The sequence below is a fragment of the Cynocephalus volans genome, chromosome 5 (genome assembly GCF_027409185.1).
Source record: "Cynocephalus volans isolate mCynVol1 chromosome 5, mCynVol1.pri, whole genome shotgun sequence".
NCBI classification, from domain to species: Eukaryota; Metazoa; Chordata; class Mammalia; order Dermoptera; family Cynocephalidae; genus Cynocephalus; species Cynocephalus volans.
In genome coordinates this window covers 44,401,529-44,425,232 of record NC_084464.1, presented here as the reverse complement: position 1 = coordinate 44,425,232, position 23,704 = coordinate 44,401,529, and the positions used below count along the sequence as shown (strand labels likewise).

Sequence of the window (23,704 nt, the reverse complement as noted above, 5' to 3'; positions counted from 1 at the left end):
TTAGATCAGGTTATTTGTTTTTGATACTGTTGAGTTTTTTGAGGTCCTTATATATTTTGGTTATTAACCGTTATCAAATGTATTGCTTGCAAACATTTTTTCCCAGTAGTGACGTTGTCTCTTCACTCTGTAGTTTCCTTTGTTGTACAGAAACTTTTATTTGGATATAGTCCCATTTCTGTATTTTTGCTTTAGTTGCCTGCTCTTTTGGGGTCAAATCCAAAAAGAATCATTGCCCAGACCAACGTTTTATAGTTTCCCTCTAAGTTTTTCTCTAGTGTTTTTACACTTTTAGGTCTTACATTTAAGTTTTTAATGCATTTTGAGTTGATTTTTGGATATGTTGTGAGAAAAGGGTCCAATTTCATTTTTCTGCATGTGGATATCCAGTTTTGTCAACACCGTGAATTGAAAAGACTGTCCTTCTCTCATTATGTGTTCTTGGTACCCTTGTTGAAAATCGATTGACCATGAACGCATGGGTTTATTTCTGGGCTCTCTTTTCTGTTCCATTGATCAGCAAAGGAAACAATAAACAAAATGAAAAGGCAACCTGCAGTATGGGAGAAAATACTTGCCAACTATACAGCTGATGAGGGTTAATTCCAAAAATATATAAGAAACTCTTACAACTTAATAAAAAAGTTAAATAATCTAATTTTTAAAATGGGCAAAGAACTTAAACAGACATTTCTCCAAAGAAAATGTTACAGATTTTATGTTTGCACCTGCCCCGCCCCCAATTCTTAAGTTAAATCTTAACCCACAATATGACGGATGATGGTATTAAGAGGTGGGGCCTTTGGGAGTTGATTAGGTCGTGAGGGTGGAGTCCTTGTGCATGGGATCAGTGCCCTTATCAGTGCCCTTGCTGCGAGGACACAGCAAGTGATGATAGTCCATGAACCAGGAAGTGGGCCTTTGCTATACAGTGACTCTGCCAGCACCTTAATCTGGGACTTCCCAGCCTCCAGAAGAGTGAGAAATGCATGTCTGTTGGTTAAGCCACCAGCCTATGATATTTTGCTATAGCATCCTGAACAGACTAAGAAAGAAATAGACTAATGGCCAACAGGTACATGAAAGGATGATCAACATCATTCACTATCAGGGAAATCAAAACTACAATGAGATATCACTTCACACATGTGGAATGGCTATTTAAAACACACATACATAAAAGTAAGTGTTGGTGTGGTTGTGGAGAAATTGTAACCCTTGCCCACTGTAAGTGGGAATGTAAAACAGTGCAGCAGCTATGGAAAACGGTGTAGAGATTCCTTTAAAAATTCCAAATAGAACTGTCACATGATCCAGCAATCCCACTTCTGGGTGTTTATCCAAGAAAATTGAAATCAGAATCTCAGAGAGATATCTGCACTCCCATGTTCATTGCAGCATGGTTCATGGTAGCCAGGATACGGAAACAACCAAACTGTCTGTCAACAGATGAATGGATAAAGAAAATGTGGTTTATACACTCAATGGAACACTATCCAGTCTTAAAAAAGAAGAAAATCCTGCTATTTTGTCACAACATGGAGGAAACTGAAGGACATTTGCTGAGTGAAATAAGCCACCTGTATTTTTTGTCACACACAATATCTCTTATCTTTTTTACTATGTTTATTTTGGGGGACTGTATTTCTTATTGAATTTCTCTCTTTTTACCAAGAACAAAATTTAATCGATTTTCCCACTTTGATGAAAGACTGTGTAGTTTACTGTACTTAATTCTATGGCTGTGTATTTTAAACTTATAAAACATAACACTAAATACATGTTATTTGATTGAAGAAAAATACTCTCCCATGTAGAAAAGCAGATTAGAAGAATGCTGCTTTTGTTTTTCTCTTTCCTCCTGCTTCTAGATATTTTTAAATATTATCAAAGTTGTATACTATATTAGTTAAGAATTGAATTCACCCGTGAATAAAGTAATCTCAGACATATAGAACCAAATGATAATGTTTTAAAATTATATATTTTATTAAATGGTTTTAATTTATAGTACATTAAAATTTATAACAACATACACACAATATATTGCCTAAATTAATTTAATATACGAGGATACTTCAAAAGGTTTGTGGAAAAGTAGAATTAAAAGATAATACTAATCTTTCCATGAACTTTTGAAGTACCCCTATATTTGATAAATTTTATTATGAAAGAAAATTACCTCAAGCTTGAATAAATAGATGACCCTGTGAAATGTCTTCCCTGAATTACATTTTCATTTCACATGCTAATCTTTCATCAAAGACTAATAAAAGATATGGCCATTTTTAAATGTTTCTATTACTTTTGGAAAACAGTTGTTTCATTTTTCAAAATCTGTATATTATTTATTGAGGCTATAATATAAACCCATGGAATTTTTAATTGGAAGCATAAAAAGCAAATACCTCTTGAAGAACTGATATGCTCCCATTGATGAGACAGGAGAAGGATTAAAATCCATTATATTTTTCTATTGTATTTGGTCCCAGAGATTTCAGAGCTAAAGGTAAGGCACATACAGTAATTCTACCATCTTTGGTTTTACTGGGTTTTTTATGGTTTATTCATAAAATTTTTGCATGTTCATTGCAATAATTTAAGCAAGTCAGGAATGTTTGATTTCTAATATAAAAGCCCCAACCTGCAGTTTCTCATCTGCTTTCTCAGACATAAGCATGGCTGATAGTTGGAGAGAATATCCTTTCAGATATTACATACAGTGCCTTCACAGGCCCCTACCCCTGCTGGAAGTGTTTTTAGAAATAATTTAAATCTTGGCTGGAGCTCAGGGGAAGAGGAGGGACCTACGGAGTTCATGAAGGCAGGAGAAACTAAGATGAGAGAAAGAAAAAGCTGCTCTGAGCATTTCGGGCCAAGCTGCTTTAAGGCTCGAGCTGATGAGCGCAGGAGCAGGAGCTGGCAGAAGCTGCAGCTGTGCCCTTCAGATGGAGTTACGTGGAGGCAGCAAGGGAGAAGAGGGCCTTGGTGGCCCCCAGGATAGCAAGACCACTAATAGGGTTCACGTGGACCCACATAGGAGCGAAGTGCCAGAACAGCTGAAAAAGGGGAGCCATTCAGAGGCTGGTGAGTCATTGCAAGGGACCGGCACAGGGCCGGTCCCATGGGAAGTGTTTGTAGCACAGGTGGTGGGGGAGACAGGCCCACCAGGGGAACACTGGGACACAGCAAGGACAGCCTATCTACCCCCCAGTCAGCGCAGGAGCACTCAGAGGAGACTGGTCAGGAATGCAGAATTGCCTGGGGTGCAGTTTGATGAAAAAACTCAAGCCCAGATCAGAGATTCTACAGAAAACAGATCCACTGGGTCTCTGGAGAGCTGGAAGTACCTATAAGGTCAACCATTAAACCCTGAGCTGCCTAAAAAGCCTTCCCTAAGGAAACAGCAGCAGAGTAGCAATTTAAACAACCACACAGCTCAAGTACTGGTTCCCACAGGAAGTTCCCCCATGTTAGAAGCAAAGGACAAAAAATTAGTTCTGTCCCAGGCACACACCACCAGCACCTTGGGGCCTGCATGGGAACTGGAGACTTGGATCTGGGGACCAGACCCCACTCCCACTTCCAGGCTAACTGCACCAGTGCCTTGGGGCCAGCCTGGGGACCTGAAGCATGGAGAAGAGGACCAGACCTCTCTCCCACAACCAGGCACACTGAGCCAGCGCCTTGGGGCTCACCCAGGGATCCGGGGTATGGAGTCGGGGACTGGACCACCCTCCCACAACCAGGCACAACATGCCAGCACCTCAGAGCCCACCCAGGAACCCAGGGCATGGAGAAGGGGACCGGACCACCCTCCCACAACCAGGTACACTGAGCCAGCACCTTGGGGCCCACCCAGGGACCTGGGGTATGGAGTTGGGGGCCAGACCTCTCTCCCACAATGAGGCACACTGCACCAGTGCTTCAGGGCCTGCCTGGGGATGTGAAGCATGGAGAAGGGGACCGGACCTCTCTCCCACAACCAGGCACACCATGCCAGCACCTCAGAGCCCACCCAGGACCCAGGGTATGGAGAAGGGGACTGGACCTCTCTCCCACAACCAGGCACACCAAGCCAGTGCCTTGGGTCGCACCCAGTGACCTGAGGCATGGAGCCAGGAACCAGACCCTCCTCCCACAACAAGGCCTACCATACCAGTACCTCCAGGCCCACCCAGGGACCAGAGGCAAGGAAAAGGGGACTGGACCTCTCTCCCACAACCAGGCACATGGCGCCAGCGCCTTGGGGCCTGCCCAGGGACCAGAGGTATGGAGAAGGGAACCAAACACATCCCACAACCAAGCATACCGCCAGTGCCAAGGAGCATGCCAAAAACAGCACCTCCATGTGGGTGGCCCACCACAGCCACCACAATAACCATAGCTGCTGCAAAAGTGGCTAGACACCACAGCCACCACGCAGATGGTCCGCCAACCACTGGAGTGCATTCACACAAGAAGAGTCACCAGCAGAGACAAAGAAAAGAAGAGGATGTCTCTTTCCACAAAACCCATTTCAGAGTGACAGAAGAAGCAGCCGCTCTATGATAATATTGGGGGACCTGATCACATTGGACAGATCATCTAGGCAACAAGTTAACAGAGTAACCATTATTCTTTCAGAAGGAGAGAAGAAATCTAGGGCAATTAGAGGGGGGAGGAGGAGGGAATGAGGGAAGGGGAGAGATTGGACAAGAAGCATACAGAATAATTACGATTTGTAACAATATATATGCTAGCAATATTGATTTAATCAACATATCTCAATGTTCAACCCCAAAAATATGTATAATCGATTTTGATTCAATAAATAAAATAAATTTAAAGAAAAAAAAGAAATAATTTAAATCTTTAGCTTGCCTTTCTCAAAATAAAAACAAAGCATATTTAACCTAGCAATCTTTATGCTGCTTTTCTCATTTTATCCCATTTTCTTTCATTCGACAGTGTGTGTAAGATTTATTTTCCAGCATACTTTCCCATCCACAGGACTTTTCGGAGCTCTGTCCCCTCCCGTCTACCACACGTTCTTCGTTACATAGGCTTAGCCTCTCCTGCCACATTCTTCCAGCAGCCTCTGGAGTTTCAGGCTCAGTGTCCCTCGCTGCCTTGTTTTTCTCATTTTCTATCGCCAAATCCAGAAACCTGATTTACTAATACAGGACTCCTAAGAAGTCAGGGGGAAAGGGAGGGGCCTGTGAAAAGAGAAACAAGACAACGTTCTCTTTCAAATACAGATTTCCCAGGTTCCTGGTGACTCTTCTGTTAAGTAAAGACTTTATCAGTGAGCACTAGAAGAGTCAGTTACAGGGATCCAGGCCACTGCCTTTGATTTGTAAGACTCATGGACAATTAGTTTAGATTTCTACAATGCCATAAATCACATTAATTAGTATTCCAAGAATTCTGAAACACAGGTCTATTTTCCTATTACATAAAGAAGGAAAATTAATCTGACCAAGTTGTTTGTTAGCTGAAATTCTCAGTCTCATTTGCAAACAAAGAGAACGCTATTTGTGAACTGACTTCTAAACAGTTTGTCAAGTCAGATTATTTAAGGAAGTAGATTGAACCATGAAATGAAATTTACTTCATTTCTCTTTAAAGAGTTTAAAAAGAGTAATCAGTTTTTAACTTCTTTTTTTTTTCTTTTTTGTATTGAAGGGGTTAGTCACAATTATAAATATTTTAGTAATCTTTTATATTTTTTTAACTTAACATTCGACCATTTTATTCTCCAAAGAACAAATCATAAATTACAATAGGGTGTAAAACTTATAAGATGTATATTTATTCATTAGTTTTGGAGGTTAGAGACACTTGGGCAACAGTAAAAAAAATGAAATGATAAGGAAAATGTTATATGTGTAAGTTTTTGTATTCAGATTGATTAAAGTTATTTAATTTTTTTTTTTTTTTTTTTTTTTTTTTTTTTTGCTGGTAATGTCTATCATTAAGGGAGTGATCCACAGAGATGTAGAATGCAGACAGGAAATACTATAGCTGAGTGATGTAGATATTTATAATTCCTTTATTTTTCCTGCAAGTTTGGGAGTTCTACATTGTTTCTATTATTTGGTGCTCATACTAGGACAACATATACACTTAAATCCAAATTGAATCAATATCCTTACCCAGTTCTTGGATAATATAAGAATCTTAGAATACGTTAACACCTTATGTCTCCTCTTAATTTATATATTATTATATAATAATATATCAATCAATTATTTAATTATGTAACATAATATAATTACTATATTAATTATATATTATTTTAAAACTCCACAAGACGATATTGGTATTGTTTTATAAATTTATATATTTATAAGTTGATGTATTTTACACTGACCCACGTATTTACCATTTTGTTTCTTCTTCACTTCTCCTTTCACCTCAGACTTTTTATTTGGGTTTACTTTCCTTCTTACTGACATACACCCTTTAGAACATTCTTCATTAAAATCTCTCGGCAGGGTTGGCTGGTTAGCTCCCTTGGTTAGACTGTGGTGCTGATAACACAAAGGTCTAGGATTCAGATCCTCATACTGGCCAGCCACCAAAAAAAAAAAGAAGAAGAAGAAAGTGAGAAGAAGAACCACAAAGGGGAAAAAATGTGTTTAAAATGTCCTAACTGACCATTGTTGTTTCCAAAATTCATACAAAAGAGCTTAAGTAAAACCTCTTGGCAAATGATCTTAATTTTTGTTTATTTGAAACTTTTCCTTATTCTTGAAAGATGCAGTCACTGGGTATAAAATTCCACTGGGCTGGTATTTTCATTGAGCATACTGAAAACATAACTGTAGTCTCAGCCATACCACCCTGAACGTACCCAATCTCATCTGAAAACCTAACTGCACTATTCCTGACTTCCACTATTGCTGTAAAAACTCATCAGTTAGTCTAACTTTCACTGTTTGAAAATAATCAGTTCTCCCTACAACCCCAGCCCCTAGCTGCTTTTAAGGTATTCTCTTTGTCTTAGGTATTCTATGTTTTTACTAGGGTATTCCTAGTGTGTTTTCCTTTTTATTTGTACTGCTTGGGATATTTTGAGCTTCTTGAATATGTGACTTGGTGTTTCATTGGTTCCAGAAGCTATTTCCAGAAGGGGGTGGGCAGCATCATCAGTGCTCATGGAGCATTCTTCAACCTCCTCAGTACCTCACACTACCATCTGGCTGGCCGGCTCGGGTATGGGTTCAGTTGTTATAAGCGCAACAATTGACCTGTTACCAGCAGATGGCTACCATGGTACCATATTGGAATTCTGCACCTTCTTGCAAATGGTGACTGTATATGGTTGTGGTATATCTATATTTTCACGCCACTGGGATGGCTCATGGCCCCTGTTTGGGGAATGATACTATAATGATTAACGATAACAAAATTACCTTTGAGTTTAATGGCTGTTTCTTTTCATGTTTGCTACATCTGCTATTGTGAAAAGATCAAAAAATTGTGACCCAGTTATTTCAGGCCAGTTTTATAACAAACATTATCAAAATATGATCTTCAGAGCTCCATGCTTAAGATAGGAAACTGAACTGAAGATGATGCTAAAAGACAACACTCAACCTCAGACTCTCCATAGGAGCTGAGACCCAGAGATGCCTCTTGAGGTACTTACACAAAAGGTTTCCTCTTGCATAAGGCTTCTTACCTTAGAGAGCACTTCATTACTCCCCTACTGTCAGTCTTAGACACCAATTTTTGGTGGGTTTGTGAATAATATTCAGACACCATTAGGGGTAACGGTATTCCTACCAATTATATTTTTTATCTCTCTGATCAGGGTACATGGCAAGTTGATGTTTACTCTGTTGAATCCATGCAAAAGGCACCTGTGGACACTATGACAACAACCTGCTTTCCAGTGGAACTCAGTGCTTCTCTATACAAAGGTTACAGGGTCACCAAGAAATGTGAAACTTAGTATTTTAAGGACATTTTCACTGAACCCTTAGGAGACTACATCAGATTGCAATTCTGGAAGGCTTCTACGTTTCTACCTGGATATAAATTTCAAATCTAGAGGTCCAATACAGAGAGGACTATCAATTTGTGCTCCATGAGATTGGTCTGAATTGTGACAAGCCTTCTGAATCATGTCAGGCAAATTTGTGCAGTTACAATTTCCAACCCTCCTTAGTTAGAGAACCTGTGGACCGTGAGAGTACATCTCATCACTTTCTCAAGTTTTATATTTAGACTTCATAGGTGATATTATAACCGTGATCTGTCAGAGGTGTGACAGAGATTTCCGCATGCCACAAATTTCTCCCAACGTTTCATGACCCACTTGAACGTTTCTGAACCCATCTAGAATTTTACAACTCAACGATTTTAATCTTTGTCATGGTAGTGACCCTGTCTTGTAATTATTGAGATGAACTAGAGGCAACCTTAGAAGCCTATCTAGGTAAACGCTCCAGTGAATTGCCCATATGAAAGCACAAGTTTGTTTCTGATGGTCTGAAGTTACATGGCTGAAAAACTATAGGTAAAAGAACAGGGTCTTGATTAACAATATGGCAATTACTATCAGCAATAGCACTGATGTAAATGTTGCAGAGTTGCAGTGCTTTTTAAATATTCAACCCAACCAGGACAGTTAAAAGAATTTTATTTTTAAATCGTGCTCTGGAGTGAAAATAAACCAGCTGCTATATATTTTGCCCAGATGGCAGAGTTATTTGCCTTTAGGGCTCCTTCTTATATGCTTTTGTGTTATTCATAGCTTTAGAAATTGTAAAAGGAATAAGAATTCCTCACTTCTAGATAAGCTTAAAATTTTGAATAATACTTATACTATCTTCTGCCATGGCTATTGAAAAGCATTTTCCTCTGTTTAATAATGTAGCCTTGATTTAGATCATTTTTTATTAACTGGTACCTCTGTTCTGACTTTAACAACTGGCCAGACTCTTCTGACAGCTTTTTCTTTAAGATCGGGTCCTAAATTCTCAACTACAGATACTGACAGGGTATCTTTTGCACCCAGATCATCTCTGGCATCTCTGGATGGATGTGTAATAGCACCAAGTTTTCCTTCCTTATCTTGCTTATGTAACCTATGGAATGAACCTATGGGATGCTAGAAATAATTAGTAATGCTAGAAATTCTTATCTTCCATGGTAAAAAGAAATTGGCTCTGTTCATCCATTTCTTCTTATTATTTTTTTCCTTAGATACAGAGACCAGTAACCTTTTTACTTTACATTCCAGAAGAGTGGTGGTTGCTTTCCAAAAGCTCCTGAGAATATTCTGAGACTACTTGGGTATTCTGATAATAACTGGCTTGCTGACAAGTAAAAATGTCCATTTTTTCCAAGATATATTGCAAACTTTCAGGCTTACTACAAATGAATCTCATTCTGTGACAATTGGTAGGACTCAAGACACTTTGTAATGCTACAAATTTCCACCTGCCTGTTGTGCAACAAAACAACTTGATTTTACTTGCATGTTCCCAAGAGTGTTGTGATTTATTTCCCATAAAAACAAACCTATGGTCTCATGCATCAAGATCGGAGTCTGTAGAAATTCTGTGCTGATGACCACTTTCCTCTGCAAACCAATTTAACCACCTTTTCCTCAGGAAATAAGCTCTTATGTGACACCTCTCTCACACAGCACAGGCTGAGAGGACTGCTTCTCCTCTTGCTTTCAGCAAAGAAGTTTAGCCTAGAGATCACCTGTAGGATTGATGGTTTGATAGCAGTTGCTCCATTGTTTTACCTGATTTATCTTTATATTGAATCAATATTGAAGAAAAGTTTGAGATGTTACATTTAAAGCAGCACATCTGCTATGATTTGAATGTGTCTCCTCCAAAATTCAGGTGTTAAAACTTAATGGCCAATATGATGGTCATGAGAGGTGATTAGGCCACGAGGGTTCCTCCCTCATGAATAGGGTTAATCCCCTTGGAAAAGAGACTCCACACAGCATTTGGCCTTTTGCCTGTCTGCCTTTCACCATGTAAGGACACAGCATTCCCTGGTAGGATGCAGCCACAAGGTGCCGTCTTAAAGTCTCCACTGGTCCCCTCACCAGACATTGAACCTACCAGTGCCTTGATTTTGGACTTCCCAGTCTTTAGAACTGTGAGAAATAAATTTCTTGTCTTTATAAATTACCTAGTCTATGGTATTTTGTTATAGTAGCACAAATGGATTAAGATAAATCTTTGATACTCATAAATGTATGCAAATGACAGAGTTTAGTTCAGAGACACTGGCCATTCTTTTTAAACATAAATTTGTGTGATTTGTAAATTGTACATCAAATTTATATAAACAAGTTTTGATAGTGTTCTCTTTAACTCTATTTCAGTATGTTCTTGATATAAAATTACTTTTCTTTGCCACCCTTTTATCCAGTGATACTAAGGTGAACCTTAGCTTGGCATTCCTAGATTACCACACATCACAATTGGTTTGTGAGTAAGCTTCTTAGTTTCTGTTCATCAAATTAAATGTAATATTATCCTAGTTGCAATTGCACAATTGTCAATAGCACTGAATTATCATTGGGTTCTAGGGACATAGTTTATTCTCAAATCCAGGGATAGTAGTGACTTCTACCCAACCGCTCCAAGAAATTTTAAACTTTTCACATGAATAGAAATGTATTTCTCCAAAGTAAGTGAAATATTATTTCTATTCTATTCTGAGACAATCAAACTTGCACTACATTATGCTGAGAAACCTGAAATAATGACTGAAATAGATTGAATTTCAAAATTTTGAGTCCATTGTTATCTCTTATAAGAAACAGACTTATGCTGGAACTATGGGTGTCATTACATAAGGTAAATACAAATTTTGTCATTTCCACAGGATGGTAACAATGTTGGTGAGGGCAGTCTGGGGAGCTAGAATTGCTATAAAGCATCTGCCCCCAAATTATATAAAATACTGCCGTTTATTAGAAGGAGTAGTCTTATTGATATGCAGATCCATGAATTAAAGTGATAAAAATAGTTTTAATATAAGGGACATTATTGTTTTTAGAAATAAAATGTGAGGTGATATGATATAATGGCTGATCTTCAGGGGTTTGTAATCACATATAACTTGGTTCAATATGGAGTATACCATTTACTAGCCTTGGATCCTTACAAAAGTTCTTTAATCTCCCTCAATTTATTCTCTCCATCTGCACTGATAGAGTATTTATTTTAACGAGCTGAAGTGAAAATTAAATAAAAATATATTGTTAAAAAGCATTAGTGCAATTAACTGTGAGTACAAAGTAAAATGTTCAAAAATACTTCTATAAATTTTTGTCATTTTTGTTGCAGCATGGTGATTATCCTATCACTAGAAATAAGACCTAAAGAATGACTGTTTATCAGAACTGTCGTAGAGTGATAGAGTGTGAATTAGTGCAGACATTTACATGTATCGTTGTCTTTTAAAAGTCCATTCTGGATCTGAGACATACATTTATAGTAATACAATGTGTAATAATTATCTAAAAGTGCAATTATATGCTTACAATTATATGATTACATCAAATGATGTAATTCTAGTTTTTCCATAGTGTCCTATTTCCTGAACATTCTATAATGTTTGCATTAACAAAGTCTTCTTATATCTTTTCTTAGGATAAAGCATGAGAAGAGGAACAATAAAGGGACATATCCTCAAGAAAATGAGCAAATCATATTGGAAATCAGGATCAAGGGATTAAACATTTTTTCACATAAAATGTTAATTATTTAAAAGCAGAGATGTTGTGTCAAAGGCTGACCTGGAGTTCTCTATTTATCTCTCACCTCCCGGCATACTTTGATTTGGACAGTTGACATCACATTGTTAGGTTAAATGCTATACAAAGGTAACTTCTAGACCCTCCATTCCACATAAATGTCCTCCTCCAAGCCCTTGCCTATGTGTATTCTGGAGGTGTCACTATACTCAGTGACAGCATCTGGAGACAAACTTGAAAAACCTTTTCACTCAGGTTAAATATTGACTAACTTTCCATTTCTTTTAGCTTATCAGAGACATTCCTACTTGTAAAGAGCTACAGATTATACCCTCCAATCAGCAGCTATAATTCTGTCACATCATCAGTTGCCAGGGGAGGCCGCTCCTTGAGGTGTCCACAGAATCACAGCATTTTCCAGTGTAAAAATGCATGAGGGATCACAATATCTTCATTTCAACTGTGAGAGGTTAAGTAATTTTTCTAAATGTACAGCACTAAGTAATGGTGCAATAAGGACCAGATTAAAGGTTTCCTGACTTGCAATCATCTTTCCTCTATCCTCTTGATTCCTAAGCACACTCTCACACACACTTGTTCAAACAGCTGTCTTCAAGAGAGATATATGCTCCTACAGAGCTCACACCTGTGAGCGCGTCACTGACCAGCACAGAGCCGGCTCCCATAAGGGCCCAATTAAAGTATTTCAGATGTGACTGGATCAAAATTTTTAAGTACTAAATTAAAACAATCCTTCTAATGAAGGAAATTCTGTTTCAAAAGAGGACCTTCATACTGAATCTCTAGCCAGCAACTGATGATGTTATTTATCTCTGATGCTGATTGGTTTTTCAGCACTGAGATTACCCAATCCAGGGACAAAGAAATGAATACCTTGGTTCCTACTATTTGGGATGTGGATGAAGGAGGTCATAGTTCTCACTGAGTGAGACTTGCCTGCTCCTCTAGCACCCGGTCCTCTCCTGCTCTCCAGCATGGTGTGTCTGTGGTTCCCTGGAGGCTCCTGGATGGCAGCTTTGACAGTGATACTGATGGTGCTGAGCCCTCCTCTGGCTTTGGCCAGGGACACCCAATGTAAGTGCACACCTTGGGTGGTGAGCTGTCATGGGATGGGGAGAGGAAAGAAGTTAACTTTGTCACTGTGTCCAGGCCATGTCCCTTAAAAAATTGTGATATTTTCTTCACTGACCACCTATATTTATCCTATGAATCTCAATTATTTCCAAAAGGAGCCTGGATTCTTGCCCTCTCTAGCAGACCTGTGTAAGGGGCCTCCATATAGGTTATTCCTTCTCAGCTCCCCTCTAATAAAACCTCTCCAGCCTTGCATCACATTTCCTCAGGGTCTCAAGGGGATTTAGATATCACAAGGTTAAAATATTTCCCCATCCAGTACTTCCCTTTATTATGTTGAGCTTTGCTAGAAAAAAAAAAGTTTTTCTGAAAATTTTATAGGGAGTCTAAAGGAATTGGAAGAGTCTCTGCTAGAAGATCCTGTGTTATGTCCTCGAACAGGATCTGTGACGTTGGTGCCTCTCCCTAATGTGTGAGAATGTATCAAGAGGCTTCCCACATTATCTTCTTTCTTTTCTCCCCAAACTACAATGTGTATAAAGCCTGTATCTCTCTACTGAACGTTCTTTGATGGAAGTTGGGGTTAGTATGGTCTCTTCTTCTCCTTTGGAAAGCACCCTGGAGCTTCAGAAGAGCACCTTAGTTCTTAGAATGATCCTATCGATAAGGAATATCTGTGGGGTATTCTTCGGTGCCTTAAAGAACTTCAGGCATCTTCTGAAAACCTGGCACAGGCTCGTGTTTATCATGAATCTATTTTGAGCCTATACTCTCAGTTTCCCCTACATCACATACATCCTCTGATTACAGCCCATGAGAAGGGATTCAACTAGCGTAGGATAAATTACATGAAATTCTACTTTGTAGGTCAAAAATAGTTAAATATTAGCAATTTCATATGGTTTAAACTATCCACCCTGAGCAGGGGTACAGAAAGAGTGTGAAGGTTGTTAACATCCCGTTGAGCTGAAAGCCAATAAGTAAGTCAAGGAAATTCATTGGCCTACTGGGTCTTGTCCCAAGTTTCATAGGTTCATTCATCATGCCCTTTCTTTTCCTTAATATTAACCATGTCTGGTCACCTCTACCTCTAGTTCCTCCCTATTTTTTCCCCAGCTGTGTCATCAGCATCACTAAAAGTCCCCAAAGTTGAAGGATCCTCAGTACTTTAAGAGATCCATCGGAAGAGATAAAACTTAATGAAAATTTCCTCCTTTCTTAAAATCACCTTTTCTTTATCTCCAAATACTTTTTCTAACTAGAAGGAAGAGAAAGAGGAAGTTTGCCTGCATTTCTCAGAGAGAGGGGAAGGAATACAGTGTGTCATCAGAAGAAAAGTGTGTTGGAGCTTGAACTCCTTCTTATTTTCCAGGATCCCCACAGTGATCCATTTGCAGAATCCTAGTTTTTCATTTAGACCACAGGTATTTTTCTGAGCAACTGTTATGTGCTGGGATACGTTCTGGGCTCCGAGAATTCTATTCAGAGAAGATAGAAAAAGTCACTACTGTCATGAAACTTACCTACTAGCAGAGGAGATAGACAATAGCCCAATAAAAATTTAACAAAGAAAATTTCAGAGCCTGATAAGTGCTCTGAAAAATAGACGTCAAAGTAATAGGACATAGTGAATTGGATTCACCCAGCTCTTCAGTTCACGTGTCTGAGGAGCTCTCCCTGAGCAAGTGACATTTATCTGAGACATGAACGATGACAAGAAGACAGCCATGTGAAGATCTAAGGGACAAGAGTTCCAGGGAGAGGGAACAGGGAAAGGCCGAAATGTGGGAAGATGTGTGCCGTGTTTAAGGGACAGAAAGAAGCCTAGAGTGGCTGAAGCGTAGCGAGCAAGGGGGTGGAGTGGCATTGACGAGGCAGGCTGGAGAGGAAGTCAGGAGCCTAATCCTGTTAGGACCTGATGGCCATGGTAAGAAATCTGAATGTTATTGAAGCAGATATGGGAATCTACCTGAGGGTTACAAGGACAGTCAATTTACATTCAATTAAAAAAAATTCTAGCTGTTAGAAGACATTAGATTGTTGGGGTTCACAAGTAGAGTCAGGGAGACCATGTGTGCACAACAGAAGTCTCCAGGGAAGACAAGACTGTGGCTTCATTTAGTGCAGTAGTGATAAAGACAGGGACAAAGATAAAGTGAACAGAATTGGGATAGATCTTTTCTATGACTTGTCAATACATTAAACATAGAAGGGGATAGAGAATCAAGCTTATTCTTAAGGACTTTGTCTTAACCAATAGGTGGATGGTGTTGCTTATCAAGATAGGAAAGACTGTGGTAGGAAATGATTTGAAGTGATTAGAAATAAAGGTTTTGTTGAAGTTAAGTTTGAAGTGATTTTTTGACATTTCTGTAGAGCTGTCAAGAGGTCTTTTGAATATAAGAGACTGAAGTTCAGGGTGAGGCCAGAGCTGGAATTCTACATGTTGCCATCATCAGCACATGTACTGTGTTAAATTCCAGGAAAGTAGAAAAGGTTTCATAGGGAGAGAGTTTATGTGTAGAAAACAAGAAGAGAGCCAAGGGCCAAGCCCAGAGGGCCAAGAGCCAGCAAAGGGGACTGAGAAGGAGTCCCACTGATGTTGGAGAAAAACCAAAGGAATATGATGCATGAAAGTTAAGGAAAATAGACTTTTTCAAGGCAGAGGGAGTAGCCAGCTGTGGTGAGTGCCACCAACAGGTGGACGAAGTGAGAACAAGACAAAGAAGCAAGTGCTGAGTCTGGTGGACTTGACTTTTCCAGTCAGTGGAGTGTCCAGAATGGAAGCTGGATTGACTGTTTGAGAAGAGAGTGGGAGCTGAGGAAGTGAGGCCTGGATTACAGTTGACTCTTCTGCGTAGCCGGCCTCAGGGAAGGATTGTTATCTGGGATCAGGGAGCCAGCTGGACCTAAGGTAAAAGTAAAAAGAACCTGAAGAGAAGTAGGAGGACTTGAGAACCAGGGATGTTCAGTCATTAGCAAGAAAACACTAGAGGGTTATTGTCTGCAGTGATGACTGGTGAAGCAAAAAGTCATTAATTCATACAGTCAATATATATTAACGACTTAAAATACTCCCGTTATTAGCCTAGGTGATGAGAATGGAGTGATGGACAAAACAAACCTGGTCTCTGTCAGCATAAATGTGAATTTCAGATAATAATGATTTATATGAAATCTAAATTTAACTGGGCATCTTGTGTTTTTATTTGCTAAATCTGGCAACCCTAAACTGGGCACATGAACATGGACTACAGTGCTAACTATGCAAGCTACAGTGAACAGCAACTACACACATTTTCTCAAAATATTTTCTCCTCTGTGTAGGAGGTTCTTGGAGAATTTGCAAATGGTGAGATAGACCTTGTCTGATCCAGAGGGCACTCCTCTCGGCCATCATTTCTAACAAGCAGTGGGAGCTTTGTGAAGGTTTCTACTCAAAGTCCAGGGACCTGCTCATTTTTTGTAAACTCTAAATGAGAACGCCATCTTTTTAGCTTCTCCCCTTCTGAAGGAACTTAACTATAGAAATGGGAATTCTACATCTGGCCAAGGCTGGTCATTTTATGCCTACTGGTATTATTGGGAGTAGGGGGCTGAAAATTAGAAAATGAATTAGTTGGGAGCATTGAACATAAATAAAATGGCTGTGGCTGTAGCTTATAAGTGGATCAGTGGCAGAGAAATTAAGGAGACATCATAAAGGATAAATTATATGACTTGGTGACTGGTTGCCAAGGCAAAGAAATCAGTAAACTTTGATCCTGAACAAATTTATTTTGCTGGAAAAGTAGCGCTCCACTGGGACTGGATTCCTAAAAAACATAAGTTTCATGTGGGACCAAGATTATCAATAGATATAATATTGGCAAATTTTCAACATAATTCTCAGCTGCTCCATAATTTACAGTAGCATTTTCACCACACATTTTTCAGATTGTTTACACTAGCAGTTCTCACCCAGGGATAATTCACCACCCTCTCTCCCTCCTCCCATCCCCTGAGGAACATTTGGCAATACCTGGAGCCATCTTTGGTTGTTAACCTGTGAGTTTCTTGTGACATCTAATGAGTAGAGGCCAGAGATGCTGGCAGATAAACCTACAATGTGCAGAACCACCACCTCCCCTCCTAAAGAGTTATCAGGCTCAAATGTCAATAGTGCCCAGGTTGAAAACACCTTGTGCTGTGCTGCTTTTAAATACCCAAAACTCATACTTTCTATACACACATGCCTCTCGATTCAGTTCTTCATGGTATATTTTTGCTTAAATTCACCGCTTTCTTGTTGAATCCATTCAATCAATGCAAGTTCATCTTCATTTTTATTTTGTGCCTTATGCAATGTTTTTCAAAACTTTCATGAGTTCTTGGTCATCACTATTTCTATTAACTTTCAACAACTTGCACTTATGAGTCACAAATAGTGGTAACTGCCACAAAACTTCTTTAGTAAAGTGCCTCAAACTTCTGCAGTAATTCTACATTCTATACTGCTGATCTCAGATGCTCCCATTTATTGATCTCACTTTTAATCACAGGATTATTCTTTAACTCTTTTAGACATTTTCACAGTTCAATTATACATAAAGACAAATAATAAAAAACATATACACATATAAAAGAATATTACCAATGTGTGTCTATTTATACATGTATGTAGGTATGTTTATATATATTGAAACCACAGAAGCACATGTCACATGAGAGCTCTCATTTCACCCCTTACCTTTTCAGGTCAGATTTGCCAAATGAGTTTTGGCACCAAATTTTTAAAAATCTGGTTTTCAGGTTTTGATTCAGAAATGCAGAAAAGGGTTTGTGGACCTGTACTGGGATCATGGTGTGAATCTCTTTAAAATCCTTTGATAGTTTCCCATTGCCTTTAGTATAAATCCAAAATCCTAACATCACCCCCAGGCTTTTAATTACCAGCTTCTTGTGATTTCTCCAGTCTAATATTTCACCCTGCTTCCTCCCACTCTCTGCGTGTCAGTGGACCCTCTTCTGGTTCCCTGAAGAAATTCATCGATCCCTTCAAACTGTCGCACATTGTATTGTCTGTACCTGGACTGTTCCCCGCTTTCCCCAGAACACGCACACCCTCTCCACGCTCTTACTGTAGGTCACACCAACATGACCTTTCGAGTCCCATCTTAGACGCCGTTCCTCAGTCCTCCTCTGGCACCCGCGTGTCATTTGGATCGTGCTGTCATTCTCTGTCACAGAGCTCCACGCGTCCCTTTGGCCATTTCGCAGTCCTGTGTACATCCTTGCGCTTCTTTACCCATCGCTTTCGCGGCACTTTCACTCCGTGAGCGGAGCGGAGATGTCCTTTTTCGCTTCTTTGCACCCCCAGGGGCAGCACAGCCTGGCACAGGTCAGCAGTGACGAGTGTTTACAGGACGAACGAGGCGGGACGCGCTGGAGGACGGGTCGAGAGCTGTGGGACGGAGGAGCGGCGCGCGTCTCCCGGGGGAGGCTCCGGGGCAGGCGGCGCGGGCGGCCGTGCAGGGGCAGCACCCGGCCCGCTCGCAGGGGGTCCCAGGGCTTTCCCGCCGCCCGCGCCGCCTCCCTCCGCCTCGGGCGACAGAGGAGTAACGCGCGCATCTAGTGACGGGATCCTTCCTGTCCCCGCAGCACGCTTCTTGGAGTATACGACGTCTGAGTGCCATTTCTCCAACGGCACGGAGCGGGTGCGATTCCTAGACAGATACTTCTATAACCGGGAGGAGTACGTGCGCTTCGACAGCGACGTGGGGGAGTACCGCGCGGTGACCGAGCTGGGGCGGCCGGACGCTCCGTACTGGAACGGGCAGAAGGACTTCCTGGAGCAGAAGCGGGCCGCGGTGGACGCGTACTGCAGACACAACTACCGGGTTGGCGAGAGCTTCACGGTGCAGCGGCGAGGTGAGCGCGGCGGGGCGGCCGGGGCGGGCGTGTGACCGAGTGACGCGCGGGCCTGGGTGGGCGCGCGATTGTGACAGCACGAGCTGTGACGTGCGTGTGAGTGCGTCGGGGACAGCGCGTGTTTAAGAGCAGCGTGGGACGTGAGAGCGTGGACAGTGTGAGTGTGGTCGGGGGCGCCCGCGAGGCCAGGGCGGGCCAGAGAAGCTGCGTTCGGGGCGCGCAGGAGACACCGTCCGGGGTGGGTGCGGGGGCGCAGCGGCAGCGCCTCACGTCGTCCCCGGTGGCCGCGGGGGCTGGAGATGCAGGGAACGGTGAGTGCGGCGGGACATTGCCCATGTGGGGAGGCGAAATTTAGGGCGTCTGTGGTCGGGGTGAAGGGTCGGGGCGGAGAGGTGACGGAGGTCAGAGGTCTGGGATGCCGTGAGGAGGCCTGGCACACACTGGCCTTGGCACACACCTTCTTAGTCCTGAGCCCCTGACATAGGTGTGCTGTGTTTGCATAAGCATTTCATTGAGAAAAAAGCGTCAGGCTAATTTGGAGGACGGGGGATGGGGGGAAGTGACCTCCTCCGAGGCACCTCTGACCTTTCTGAGCCTTCTTTTAATTCTAAATTTCCTGCTCTTTTTTTCTTAGCCTATGTATTTTTACTTGTGGAAATGAATGTGAAACTAGCTTCTCGAATTACACTTTTGTTACTTGAAGTAATGCTCATAGTATTTAAGTAGTTACATATTATTCCTGTGAATACTTGTAACACAGTCTACCTCACACTCTCCTTGGCTGGATCTTAATGTTGCCAAATAGTTGCAAATTTAGATAGCTTTTCAATTTTTAATTAATATTTCCTGGATTTCTATGGCTAGTAAACATTTTTCACATATTTATTGGCCAATTACAGTGACCGCTCTAAGAAATATTTATCTTGTATTATCTCTTGAGTCCTAGTGTTTTTCTCAGTGGTTTTGTGGTTTCTTTACGCAGTAAGAATATTAACACTTTGCTGATATTCAATTCAGCGTTTTCTCCAGTTTATGGTTTACATTTTATTTTTCTTTATTATTTTCCCTGTTAAGAATTTAAGTACTTTTATTTAATATATCACAAAATTGTTGGTAATGATTTACCATCAGTCTTAACTCTATCATTTAGTGGTATTGTAAAAATGTTTTCCCCAAGTTTCTCCTTCTTTCTTTTAAAATAATTGTATTTATTGAAGGTCTGCTGGGGTCAGGGATTGTGCCAGGCATTAAACACACATATTGATGAGTCCCAGACCCAGTCTTGCCCTCAAATCTCAGTTTAGAAAGAGGGACAATTGTAAAATAACAATTCTATTTATAGATATTCTCGTTTTGCATAAGAGCAGGATTGGTCACCCAAGTGAAAATATAAGAACTTTTGACACAAATCGTCATCCATTGCTGCTATCCCTGCCCTTCAGGACTCATGCTTTTCTTCAGACTCAGCTCACAGCATTAGAGAATCATCTCTATCTGTTCCTGCTTCTCAGGGTAGAGCCATTTCTGTGGCGTTTTATGCTGTGAGTGCATCAAGATGACATTCCTAAGATCTATTCATATTTCTTTCAATCATATTTTCTTTCAGAGTGAACAAGAATAAATAGCTAACGTATACTGAAGGCTAAGTTCTAGTCATTGCTTTACATATTTTAGCACTTAACTGTAATAGATAAGTTAATATCATTATCTGCCTTTGTAAGGGAGAAAGCTGAAGTAGATGGAAATTTAAAATTCTCTCTCAGGATCAGCCAGTAAGAGGCAGAGGCTGGACTTGAACACAGGCATCCTGGCTCCAGAAATCACACTTTTAATTAGTACCCTAGATGCCTTGCAAAGGTTTGCAAACACTTCAGTTAAACAATGAATAACTATTTTGAGCTATGAAAAAAAATGCAATTTTCTCCAACATTCTCAAATCTAATGGTCCCCTGCTGTAAGGATTAAATTCAAGGCTCATGACAATATTAGGCTACATGGCCAGCTTTGAGGGAGGCAGGCCTGAGACCTGAGCCTAGGTTTGGAGAGAGAGAGAGAGAGAGAGACAGAGAGAGAGAGAGAGAAAGAGAGAGAGAAAGAAAGTGAGAGAAAGAAAGAAAGAAAGGCAGCCAACCAAGGAGACTTACTCTGCCTTCCTCACCATTTTCTCTCCTAGTTGAGCCTACAGTGACTGTGTATCCTATGAAGACCCAGCCATTGCAGCATCACAACCTCCTGGTCTGCTCTGTGGATGGTTTCTATCCAGGCAACATTGAAGTCAGGTGGTTCCGGAATGGCCAGAAAGAGGAAACCGGGGTGGTCTCCACAGGCCTGATTCAGAATGGAGACTGGACCTTCCAGACCCTGGTGATGCTTGAAACGGTTCCTCAGAGTGGAGAGGTTTACACCTGCCAAGTGACGCACACGAGCCGGATGAGCCCTATCACGGTGGAATGGAGTGAGAAGCTTTCTGACCTCATAAATTTCTCACGCACCAGGAAGGGGGTTTTGCTTAATGCTAGTGTCAGTTTCTCCTCTCCCCTCACCATATTTTTGTTTGCTGTATTGTTTCTTCTCCTTCAGCACAGGTCACTGGGGGTAGCCCTGTGAACAGCTTCTCCAAATACTTATACCCCCTGAAGAAGCAATTACACTTGGCAGGCAGAAAAGAGGCTGTGAACCTTCCCATGATACTATAGGTCACGGTCACACAGGTGGCCCTGGGTTTCAGACCCTGTCTCTGGAGCTGGGCTTGCATTTCTGATGCTGCTGCTCTGAGCTGTTCATTGTGATCTGAGAAGAGGAGCAATGTGGGGCCTTCCTGACATGAGGGAGCTCAGTCTCAGTTCTGCCTTTTATTAGCTCTGTCATCCTAGACAAGCTATACTTAACCTCACTGAGTTCCAGACTCATCATACATCAGATGTCATTTCAGGGCTGTGATATTTAATTGAGTTCAGTGCATAACCTTGTAGATACTCAGTGTGATGTTTTCAAATCTCTTTTCCAGAAAAGACCAATTATTCTAGCTCTTCTAGTTCGGGTTTCTTCCCCCATTCACAAATCGCTGAATCTCAGGGTCTCAAATAGAGAAGTTAGACTTGGGATAAAAATCTCTAAACTTGGCTTCTTCTCTCAGGGGCACAGTCTGAATCTGCACAGAGCAGGATGCTGAGTGGAATTGGGGGCTTTGTGCTGGGCCTGCTGTTCCTTGGGGTGGGGCTATTCATCTACTTCAGGAATCAGAAAGGTAAGGCACCTTTTGATAACTGAGACTACCCATAGACTTTACTGGAAGAAGAAATATGGCTTTGCTCAAGTTAGTCATCTGTGTATCTATGGACCTGTATAAAGCCTTTTTTTTCCCATTTGACCTCAGATTTTTTGGAAATCCAGAAATCAACGATCCATGGTTACTGTGTCAAAGCATAAGGGGTTATGACTTACAGAGGCAAGAGAAGGTTAACAAGCATAGAGATCTTGGGTAGAGAACCTGGGGCAAATGAAGAAGAGCCACTAAGGCTATCGAAGTTAGGCTGGATTTGTGTGACAGAAGCTTTGTAGGTTACACGCTCTCAGTTTCTGCTGTCCTCTCTCCCCCAGCTGATGTGGGTTGTGGACTTAAGGAGATCTAGTTGGAAGATTTGGTTCTGGGGACTTGTATGTGGGGACAAATTTTCCTCCATATTATTTTAAGTATATATCTTCCCCTCTCTTTCCCAGGAAATTCTGGACTTCAGCCAACAGGTAAATGCCCTTTAATCCTCTTTTAGAGATAGATTTGGTTTCCCTAGGTCTTCTCAGGTCTAGGGTAAAGTTAACCACAGATAACGTAACTAGCACTTCTCCCCTGATGCTGGGAACATGGCGACAAGGGCAGGAGAGCCGAGGGAACTAGGACCTTCCTACACAGATGACTGCAGGCCTTCCATCGTCCCAGACCTTCGAGAAAAGCTACATGGGACTTCGGATGGAAATGGCCCATGGAAAGAGAGGAAGCTTCCTATCAAATGTCTAGAATAGATGGTAGAGGTGACAATACCTGACAAAGAAGTAATAGGAAAGGTGTTGAATTCAAATTTCTGATCAGGCGATTTATAATAAAGCTGCTTCTCTCCACTTAATAAAAGGCCTGTGCTCTAAAGAAGCATTGTCTCAAGGAGACGTAAGAATTTTTTTTCTTTTTACTGTAATGCTATCACATAAGGTCCCAAAAGAGGAAGAAATACGCTGTTTGTCAACTTAGGTCTGGAAACAACATTCTCCCGTGTCTTCTGCAGGACTCCTGAGCTGAAGTGAAGACGACACCCGAGGAGAAACCTTCTGTCCCAGCTTCTTTGCAGCATGAAAATGTTTCCTGCTTGGCTCTTATGCTCACACAAAGAGAGTCTTTCTCTGGAACTGGTTTGCTCCTGGTTTGGTGACTCTACAAACAATGTCCTCCCTGGTGGCCTTCCTCAGCCTCTGCCCTTGGCCTGGAAGTCCCAGTGTTGACTGCAGTACCTGATCTTCATTCTTTCCCAGTCCCCTTTGTATTCAACCCTTAACTGCCCCCTGTGCATCTGAACTCATCTTTTACGCACATTACTTTATTAAATTTTTCTCTAATAAATATGGAATGAAAATCATCTGCTTCGTATAGTTTCAAGAATAAGAAGTAGAGAGAAAAGAGTGAGAGAAGATTACATCACATACAACAATGGTTTTCATTTATATTCCTGAATTTTGGTCAGATGTGAATCTGGAAGGTTTCTTGCCTTGTTCCTTGATGCTTCCTGTGTTTTCTGCATTCTGTGATTAGGCATATTTAGCTGAGCTAGGAGAAAGCCCGTGCTGAACCCTGATCATGGTGGACTCCTACATCCATGCATTCTCTAAGACAAAAACAGATTAAGGATGAGCTTCAGTACCTCAATCTTTTTCTGTCTCTCAGATAAAAATGAGTAGCATGCTGACTCTTTGGCTTGGGATGCATTC

General features: G+C 41.1%; 1 protein-coding gene across 1 annotated transcript; it reads left to right on the top strand.

The window, feature by feature from the left end:
* Positions 1 to 12,681: 12,681 nt before the first annotated feature.
* Positions 12,682 to 23,355, top strand: LOC134377698 (H-2 class II histocompatibility antigen, E-S beta chain-like). The gene is made up of 6 exons (XM_063096291.1): positions 12,682 to 12,820; positions 18,461 to 18,730; positions 20,904 to 21,185; positions 21,867 to 21,977; positions 22,451 to 22,474; positions 23,008 to 23,355. The coding sequence occupies exons 1-6, from the start codon at positions 12,721 to 12,723 to the stop codon at positions 23,019 to 23,021; spliced, it is 801 nt and encodes a 266-aa protein (XP_062952361.1). The 5' UTR covers positions 12,682 to 12,720; the 3' UTR covers positions 23,022 to 23,355.
* The last annotated feature ends 349 nt before the right edge of the window (positions 23,356 to 23,704 follow it).

Bases quoted from the DNA above. Each gene is read 5' to 3' on its own strand.
- LOC134377698 (XM_063096291.1), top strand. From the start codon at position 12,721: ATGGTGTGTCTGTGGTTCCCTGGAGGCTCCTGGATGGCAGCTTTGACA. The intron at 12,821-18,460 runs GTAAGTGCACAC...CTGTCCCCGCAG, and splicing joins TTTGGCCAGGGACACCCAAT to CACGCTTCTTGGAGTATACG. The intron at 18,731-20,903 runs GTGAGCGCGGCG...TTTCTCTCCTAG, and splicing joins CTTCACGGTGCAGCGGCGAG to TTGAGCCTACAGTGACTGTG.